Below are 9,617 nucleotides of genomic sequence, written 5' to 3' on the forward strand. Positions count from 1 at the left end.
CTCTCTCTCTCCTCTCTCTCTCTCTCTCTCTCTCTCTCTCTCTCTCTCTCTCTCTCTCTCTCTCTCTCTCTCTCTCTCTCTCTCTCTCTCTCTGTCTGTGCGCTCAGGTATCGTGGAGGACTACCAGCCCCGTACTATGAGATGGTTCCCTCCGACCCGTCGTATGAAGACATGCTGGAGGTCGTGTGTGTGAAAGGAGTCCGGCCGGACCCTGTCCAACCGCTGGAACAGTGACGAGGTGAGAGTTTGCTTTTGGACATCATGAATATATTTTAGAAATCATTTACAAACAACTTTTTGGAATAATTTTCACATATTTTTTTTTTAACATCTTCTGGATATTCATCTTATTTTTTCCCCAGTAAATTTGATATATTTTATATAATATTTTCACTATTTATTTTCACATAAAGATTTTTTTACATATTTAAGGATAAGTTATTTATTACACATTTCTCGTGAATTTTGGGGATATTTTTCACAGATTATTTTACATAATTTATACAGTTTTTAGACATTTTCCGTATACTTTTTCACACACATCAGATATTCTTCCAAGACTAATTTATTTAATTAATGAACACCTAAGAAGTAATGATAATAATACATTTTTGTGTGTGTGTGTGTGTGTGTGTCCTTAGTGTTTGCGGGCGATGCTGAAGCTGATGTCCGAGTGCTGGGCTCCGAACCCGGCCTCCCGCCTCACAATCCTCAGAGTGGAAGAAGACGCTCTCCAAGATGGTGGAGTCGCAGGACATCAAGATCTGACCGCCCTCATCCTCGTCCTCTTAATATCAGCACCTCCCTCTTCATCGGGAGGAGGAGAGAGATAATAATAATGGACCCATTTCAGGGCTGAACTCTGTGTCTCCTCCACCTCCTCCTCCTCCATCGTCACTGTGTCTGAAACTAAATGTGCAACGTGGTCATTTCGGATACTTTTCTTATCACACTGCCATGTGGTACACTGCCATGTGGTACCTGCTGCCATGTGGTACCTGCTGCCATGTGGTACCTGCTGCATGTGGTACCTGCTGCCATGTGGTACCTGCTGCCATATGGTACACTGCCATGTGGTACCTGCTGCCATGTGGTACACTGCCATGTGGTACCTGCTGCCATGTGGTACACTGCCATGTGGTACCTGCCATGTGGTACCTGCATGTGGTACCTGCCATGTGGTACACTGCCATGTGGTACCTGCTGCCATGTGGTACCTGCTGCCATGTGGTACCTGCTGCCATGTGGTACCTGCTGCCATGTGGTACCTGCTGCCATGTGGTACCTGCTGCCATGGGTACCTGCTGCCATGTGGTACCTGCTGCCATGTGGTACCTGCTGCCATGTGGTACACTGTGGCCGTTTCTCAATGTCGACGAGGCTTGCTTGGTAGCACATGTATGCTGGGCATTTAAACAATGACACTCAAATGACGTAGTATGCTTGAAATAGTGGCTCTGGAAGCAGCTTTACTCGACATTGAGAAACGGCCACTGAACACTTTATTTTTGGGAACTTTGACCAGAAAGCGTTGAGTCATGTCATGGCTGCTGTGAACTGATTGGAAAGGACGGTCTCCGCTGAACAGCAACGTCTGAAATAATTTGTGAAAAATAACATGAGTGTGAGAAAGCATTTCAAAAATTGGACATTTTTTTACTACGAATCTTTCGGGCGTTTTTCCAAATGCATTATAACACACTTTTCAGATATTTCTCAGATCTGTTCGATCTTTTCGCTTCACTAGCCAACAGCAATTTTGTGACTTCCAGGATTTGAGAGGATGCTACTGGGTCGAAATTCACAAAATACAAAGTGTGTACAGTTTACGACATGGCATTGAACTAAGGTATCAGAATAGAGACACAGCGCAAAAACAAACATGGAGTCCTTCCTCCTCCTCCTTCAGAAACAAACATGGAGTCCTTCCTACTCCTCCTCCTCCTCCTTCAGAAACAAACATGGAGTCCCTCCTCTTTCTGCCGGTTTGACGCTTTCCGTGAAAGCAAAACGAGACGATAAAGATCATTTCGACGGAGGGGGAAACGATGCTCGTAAATGAACAGATTTTTTTTAAGGACCTGCGTTGCCTTCCTCCTCCTCTGCCTGTTTAAACAGAAATGCCAATTTTTTTTGTTATTATTTTTCTCTTCAGGACAGAGTTCTCCTGCCATATTGAAATATATCTCCACTCTTAAGAAAGTAGAGTTAATTATAAGTAAGAAAAAAAAGGTACTATTATAATATGTGAATTAAAATGTGTAAATAAGTGTTATCATGCCTACTCGTGAGAGGGTTTAAAGTTAAAATATCAGAACACTATGCTGCAGTGGTGTTGACGTCCAGCCGACTCCAGGAGACGTCTACCGTCCTGTTTGTCCACTTCCTGTCTAACTGTCCACTTCCTGTTCGTCTGTCGGTCGGTCTGTCTGTCGAGATACCTGATTGGTTGAGTTTAACCTGAGTGGGTGGAGCCAAAAGGACCCGTGTACCAAGGTTCATTGAGATTATGTTAGATTCAAGACTTGTTTAAATGCCTATTTGAAGTTATAATGTAAATATGTTCCACAGTAGACAAGTTAAATAACAGCTAGACCTATATTACATGTATCCAGTTGAGCTGTGTACTTACATTCAGTGCTGCCCCTCGCCAAATAGGGCGACATGTGTCATTTTGATCAACATAATGGTGCATTTCATAGGTGAACGTATATAGCCAAATTTAATGGCTTCTTCCTCGGACGATGCTGCACCTTTCCAGCAAGTTTTATGAAAATCTGGTTGGATGTTTTTCCGTTATCCTGCTGTCCAACCACCAAATGAAACAGATTTGCATAGATTCATGTTGGCTCCTCCCACTCTGATTTAAAAATAAGATTCCTTGTTCCATCGTTCTACAATACATCAAGAGTCATTCAATTGGGCTGCTTTTTGGGAAATAACGTCCCCTTTAAGAATATTTGGGAATGTGTTTAGCCTAGCTGAGCACAAAGACTGGAAACAGGGGGAAACTGCTAGCATGGAAGCAAATAGGTTTATTGAGATGTAGACACAGAAATCTCCTCAGCAGCAGAACGACGTATGTGTACGTGTGTGAGAGTGTGTGTGTACGTTTAAGAGAGAGAGTGTGTGTGTAAGAGAGTGTGTGTGTGTGTGTAAGAGAGTGTGTGTGAATGAAGCTTACAGTTCATATTTAAGAGCAGTAACTTTAGTGTTTTCTCTGTAACAAATATGCAAGGAAACTCCCCGTATAGAAATAATCCCTAATATGTAAAGCTGTAATGTTTTTGTTGTTGTTTTGGTGTTGTTTTGTTCAGCATCTGGTTCGGTGCCTTATGAGTTTACCAAGGAAATGAAAACTCTGTATACAGTCTGTCCAATGTAACGATTTTTAAGTAAATAACCTTATTTTAGTACACAGCATTATTCCTGTTTTTGTGTTGTTTTTACTCTTTGAGGTTCATTTTCTACCAGGACAACAACAAGGAGGAACAGTCGAGCCAAGAATGGATTTCAAGAAGTGCGAAACGTAACAAAACGTGTTCTTGTTAATAAAAAAACCTAACTTGAAAGGAAATTCACACAGAAAAATAAAATATTTTTTACTTGTAACGCAGCTTAAAATCGTGATATCAAGACATTTTGTATAATCAAAAGTATTCTTCACTTTTTTTTGGTTTTATAGATTTAAACCTGTGAGATAACTTTCCAGAAGCCATTTTGTGATAGAAAATGTAAACAAAATTATTTGATTGGATGTTAGTCAAAACAATATATATAATTTTGCTCAAAAGACCAACCAAGCTTGGTTTTGATACCTTTAAAAAAAGAGTCAATACTGTGAATGGAAATATTAAACTTATCTACACTTTAATTCCTCACCTCCTAAAGTTAGCCTATGTGTCACTGACTACAAACATTGAACCAAATAGTCTTAAACATTAAAAAAATCTTTAGGTGAATTGTATGAAAGAATTCAGAAGACAATTAAGCCTATTGTTCAATTGTATCCACCTTTATACTATATTTCGCATCTCTTGGGTAGTGCCGAGTTAAACTCTTGCTCTGCAGGTTTTTCTACTCATTGAACGCACCACAGCGCCCCCTGCTGGACAGCCGCTGAAACTGCATGGGAAATTTACTTTTAAACATGGAACATATTATAAAGTAACCTGCTGATTTATTTAATTCCCTTACTGTAATGTTTAAAACTGATAGTATTTTTACACATTTAAATATCCAACAAGAACATGGAAACCGTTCCATTTTCCAGCACAAACAAATATATCAGGTAATCATTTACCCATGAAATTCCAATAAAAACTATCCCGCAGGAACCTACTACAATAGAGAACGTCCCCATGAAAGACAGTATCATCCTGTTTAACTGACAACTGGTCAGAGAAACAAAAAAGGATGACAGCCAGTAGAAAAATGTTTGGTACTTAAATTCCCTTTAGAGGACTACCAATAACCAAATGTTTAATAGTGAGAAACGGAGGTTATATTAATGACACCCATGTTTAAAATGTTGAAAGAAATACAAAAATTAAAGCCATTTAAACAGCATTGTAAGATTTCTGAAGTGTTTAAAGACCCACAGCAACCCCGACCAACAGTTTTAAAGGGGACCTATCATGCAAAATGCATTTTTTTGTCTATAAATGTGTCGGAACTCACGCAGCGTCAGAAAATAAAACCCTCTTTTCCTCCGTACCCAAATCTCTAAAAACGGGGCTACAACGGAGCTGATCCGATATGACGTAATATCTGAACTGTGGACCCACGGCCCTATCAGAAACAATGCCCGACTGTCTTGTGGTATAACCAGCAAGAGAGAAAGCCTTGGAGCTCCATACTGTTTCAGAAAGAATCCTTGATAACCCATGATATGGCGTTTAGACAGTAGCTGCCTACATCAGCGAGCTCATTCCACCACACCAAAACACTCGTTCGCTGAGGTCCTCTGACCAGGGGCTTCTGGCAGTGCCCAGGACCCGACTAAAGACCAGGGGGGACCGGGCGTTTGGGGCGGCCGCCCCTAGACTCTGGAACGCACTTACCCCGGTCCTGAGATCGGCTCCCTCCCTCAACCTGTTCAAGGGACACCTAAAGACGCACTTATTTAAGCAGGCGTTTGAGCAGTCTTAGGCCGTTCATCACGTCACTGTCCTGTCACTGTCGATCACTGGTCCTCTTGCACTTGGTTTCATGTTTGTATATTGTTTTTAAGTTTTTATTCTATTTTCCTGTCATGTTATGCTTTGTTATTATTATGCCTTAGTGCCATATTGGCCTAATTGTTTTGACTGCTATATTTTGTACAGCATTCGTGCTGGGAGGGGTGCTTTAGAAATAAACTTTTACTTACTAGTACCGCATGAGCTCAGACTTTTTTTTTTTAAATAAACTTTATACCCCAAATCGGCTCTTTTGAAAAAGGAAGTGAAAGAGGGATATGAGTGGGTGATCAGTTCGGTATTTTGAGCAAAACACTTCATAGACATGTTTTGTATATATATATCCGAGACCCATGCTATTGCCTAAAAATAGCATGATAGGTGCACTTTAAGTCTGCTAAACACCCGAGCTCTGTTGAGTGCTCCGATAAACAATCCTGTGGTCATCTTGCAATATACTAATTTATATAAATAAACAGTTCTTACATTTAATTAAGTTGTTGTACTTATCCCATATTCTATAGACTTTTTATTTTGATATAGCATTGTTGGAGCTCAGGTGAGAAGAATTTCATTGCCGTTTCTACACTGTAGCTTTTTGTGCATATGACGATAAAACCTTTGAATTGAAGAAATCACCACAGAGAGACTCGGAGTTTTGTCAAAACATTTCGGTCTTTATTTTGTTAATCTACTTGTCCTCGGGCTTGTTGAAGCAGTAGGTCAGGCAGCACTTTCCGCAGTAGTGGCGGTCGAAGTGGCTGGCCATGAAGACGCCGGCACCGCACTCGTCTGCGGGACACTCGCGTCTCAGACGGTGGATCTTACCGTTCTCGTCCACCTGGAAGAAGAGAGAGGAAGAGGATTTACAACTTCAGTAATTTATCACTGCTTCTTCACTCGATCAAAACGTAACAATTCCTCTTTGAGAAATAAATCAACATTTGCTTTTTGACATATCTATAAATCTTGTTGAAGCAAATTCTTGTGGAAGTTCGCATCCAGCTAGGATAACGGCCTGAGCTTTGAAATGTTACTATAGCAGGGTTTCCGCAGTAACTTGAAATGCTTATTTGTTAGTAATTTAAGCGAAGAGGATTTAAAATCTTAGCTAATGCTTCACGAGATCAAATGTCAAAAATCCCAACCCTTTGCTTTTGTTTCCATTCAACTCTTAAAATCTTGTTGAAGTAGATTGGTCAAATTCTAACATTTTATTATAACCAGGTTGTCTGTAATATAACCTTAACATGTATGCTTTAATGTTTAATTAATTGTAAATAATCAGAAAGGCCATCTGAAATTATTTAGCTCTGCTGAAGAACATGCGTCACAATTGAAACAATGAAGGTCCTCCTAATATTATCTTAGAGAGATTCAAATGTACTTGTTAAACCCTGAAAAAATAAAAAAATATCCCCAGCTGCGGTAGACACAGAACTGAGGCACCTTGTCGAATAAAAACCACAAAAATTCAGTACCTAGAACTTTAAATGTGCCTTCATGTAACCCACATGTGTCAAACTCAAGGCCCGGGGGCCAAATCAGGCCCGTGGTGGATTTAATTTCGGCCCGCAGGATAATGTTAAATTTCTATTAGATCTCCATCCTGAGGGTCTCCTCAGCTCAGAGCCTGACTCCAAACATTGATGACCTTGCACCCAAGATGAGATGCCAAGTATCTGAGCTAGCATCACAGAGCAGCAACCTGAGTTTAATGGATGTTTCCTTCTGCACTTTGTCTCTCACGACAACAGGGCATGTCTATTTTTCTCTTTGAGGGAAATAGTTTTGTTGAAGCTGTTGTTGGCCTGTGGAAAAATGTAATCATAAGAAATGACTCTGGAGAAGCTGCAGATAGAGCCATAAGAAATGAATGAACTGATTATTTAATGTTTAATGTTGTTTTTATAGGCAATCATTTAAGTTTTGTTAGTTCCAAGTTTAATATGTGCAATAAATTCATTTCAATAAGTTTGGCAATAAACATTGAACCAGTCCGGCCCCTCGACTAGTACCCATTTTTTTTTTTTTTTGGCCCACTGTGTATTTGAGTTTGACACTCCTGCTTTAACCCTTTAACTGTCCCTTAGAAAGGCGTTCAAAGTGACCACCTATTGTACTGTGAGCAGACGAGGCTCCTGGATGTTAGAGTTCTTACCTTGTAGTACTTGAGCACAGCGAGCTTGACCTTCTTCCTCTTGTGCTTGTTCTTCTTGGGGGTGGTGTAAGACTTCTTCTTCCTTTTCTTAGCACCTCCACGCAGCCTCAGCACCAAGTGAAGGGTGGACTCCTGAAGACAAGGAACAAAATCAGATGTTGGTCCTCATCTTGGCAACATAACCATCTGTGATTAAGAACATTCAAACAACTGTATTCATGTTAGTGTATAAAAAACACTGGAAATCAGACTTTCTGGGAGTTAGAAAAAAAGGATCAATGAAACAGATGTTGGGTCCATTTGAGCATCATGTTAACCCCACTTGACTGATCTTGTATTTATGTACCGATCAGGTCTTTCCTCTCCATTTTGTTAAAGTAGGTCTTCTTATTGTTGGGTTGCTTTTAATAATCACGTGTGGATGAGACTCATCAATTACAGATTCAGTTAATAGTGACTTTTTATGTGTATCCCCTCCTGACGGTGGGAGTGTGTTAAAGCTGTGTTTTGAGGGGTTTATTGTAATAATTAAAAAAAAAATCTTCCTCAGCTCACCTTCTGGATGTTGTAATCCGACAAGGTACGTCCATCCTCCAGCTGCTTACCGGCGAAGATCAATCTCTGCTGGTCTGGGGGGATCCCTGAAGAATAAAAGGAGACGGTATCAACACCAACACTGGCACATTACATGTTAGACGCTTTTATCCAAAGCAACTTACACACTCAATACTGTGGACAATCCCCACAGGAGCAATTTGGGGTGAAGATTCTCGGGCCCACAACGACATGCTGACTACAGTGGGGTTTGAACCTGCGCTAACCCACTGCGCCACACGCCTCCTTATAATAACTTTAAAAACACTAAAGCCACAGGATAATCGGGTAATACACATATTGGTTTTCAAGAGTTGAAACAATTTACAATTTCACTTGTAAAATATAGATAGGTGAGGCTTTATGAAATCTAACCAAGATATTCTCCTTTGTTCAAATCGCAAGTCAAGTTTACTTTGATACTACCAATACAGAGATAGTGAGGAAATATGAGATTGAAGCAGGGAAAACTGCATGTTTGAGATATAAAACATTCAAAATCATGACATTTGAGAACATGTCACTAAGCTCACGATTGTGCATTGCACTTTTGCTAGTTCCTGCATAAAAACCCTTATATACTACTACTATACTATACCTACTGTTTATTGTTAAGCGCCAAAATGCATTCCTTCCATGTGCAAACCTTGTGAGACAATTAAACCTGAACTCTATTTACAACAAACCAGTCTAAAGCTACTCACCCTCTTTGTCTTGGATTTTGGCCTTGACATTTTCGATAGTATCTGAAGGTTCAACCTGTGAAAAAGTACAGAGAACATCGGTCAGCCATGATGACACCTTCTTCCGGTCAACGAGAACATCACATATTGGGTTAACACACTCTAAATGTATCAGTAGGCATTAATAATGTAGTTTATTTTGAAAGAAATGTCACACTATTTTGAAAGGGCACTTCCAGTCTGCTTCACTCACACGTGTTTACGGTGTAACTGTTAGCTTAGCCACTTAGCTTCAATTGTGAGCTACGACAGTATCGACTGTTATTGGGTTTAAGAACACACCCAATGAACCTAGTAGCCAACCTGAGTACTTAAAGGTTCAATTACATGTTGAATTATCCGCCTAATTTGACTTAAACATGGTAAAACTTGGAGACAGAAAACGCCGCATTTTCTCCGTGCACTCACCTCGAGGGTTATGGTCTTACCCGTGAGGGTTTTGACGAAAATCTGCATCCTGGCGTTATACCCAGCTGTACGGGAAAACACACAAGACTTTAAATATTTCGTAAATGCTGAAATGTGCTTCTTAAAAGTGTTATTTTGTGATAATAATTAGGTTTTGACTGAGAGCTGATCTTACCAGAGGCTCACTCCTAATGGCGGATCATGAGAAGAGGTCTTTCAGAGCATGCGACGGGGTTTTCAGCCCGCATTTCCACGGGTTGGGAACACCCGTTGACAGTGCCTGATAAAAAATATCGATACGTGTTCAAATGTGTTCGTATTTTTAGTCAGATTAATCAGTGATAACATTGAGATAATTGCTCTATCACAACGCGTATGTATCTGTATTCATATGTAAAAATTAATACAATCTGAAAGCAAAAATTGAAATAAAAAAAATTAAAACTTCATTTCCCAGGTGAACTTTCGCGATAACCATGGCAACGTGGTCGAAAAGTAAGATGGCAGACAGAAAGTTAGCCACCACATTCT

The 9,617-nt window shown here is 40.2% G+C and overlaps 1 protein-coding gene and 2 long non-coding RNA genes across 4 annotated transcripts; 1 reads left to right on the top strand and 2 right to left on the bottom strand.

Moving 5' to 3' along the window:
* Positions 1-94: 94 nt before the first annotated feature.
* Positions 95-718, top strand: LOC307044496. Its single transcript, XR_013809649.1, has 2 exons — positions 95-238; positions 642-718. It is a non-coding gene; the product is annotated as an uncharacterized lncRNA (long non-coding RNA).
* A 144-nt stretch (positions 719-862) lies between these two features.
* LOC307044497 lies at positions 863-3,654 on the bottom strand. 2 transcript variants are annotated; one of them, XR_013809650.1, is made up of 3 exons: positions 1,201-3,654; positions 1,066-1,158; positions 863-1,015 (listed from the first exon to the last, which is right to left on the bottom strand). It is a non-coding gene; the product is annotated as an uncharacterized lncRNA (long non-coding RNA). The 2 variants fall into 2 exon arrangements; XR_013809651.1 differs by having other exon boundaries at positions 1,066-1,130; positions 1,172-3,654.
* A 2,182-nt stretch (positions 3,655-5,836) lies between these two features.
* On the bottom strand, positions 5,837-9,307 carry rps27a (ribosomal protein S27a). Its single transcript, XM_079689783.1, has 6 exons — positions 9,262-9,307; positions 9,087-9,151; positions 8,640-8,694; positions 7,897-7,982; positions 7,342-7,473; positions 5,837-6,021 (listed from the first exon to the last, which is right to left on the bottom strand). Exons 2-6 carry the CDS (start codon positions 9,132-9,134, stop codon positions 5,872-5,874), a joined length of 471 nt encoding a protein of 156 aa, XP_079545909.1. The 5' UTR covers positions 9,135-9,151; positions 9,262-9,307; the 3' UTR covers positions 5,837-5,871.
* Between the last annotated feature and the right edge of the window lie 310 nt (positions 9,308-9,617).

Source organism: Notothenia rossii, assembly GCF_949606895.1.
Source record: "Notothenia rossii genome assembly, chromosome: 6".
Classification (NCBI taxonomy): Eukaryota; Metazoa; Chordata; class Actinopteri; order Perciformes; family Nototheniidae; genus Notothenia; species Notothenia rossii.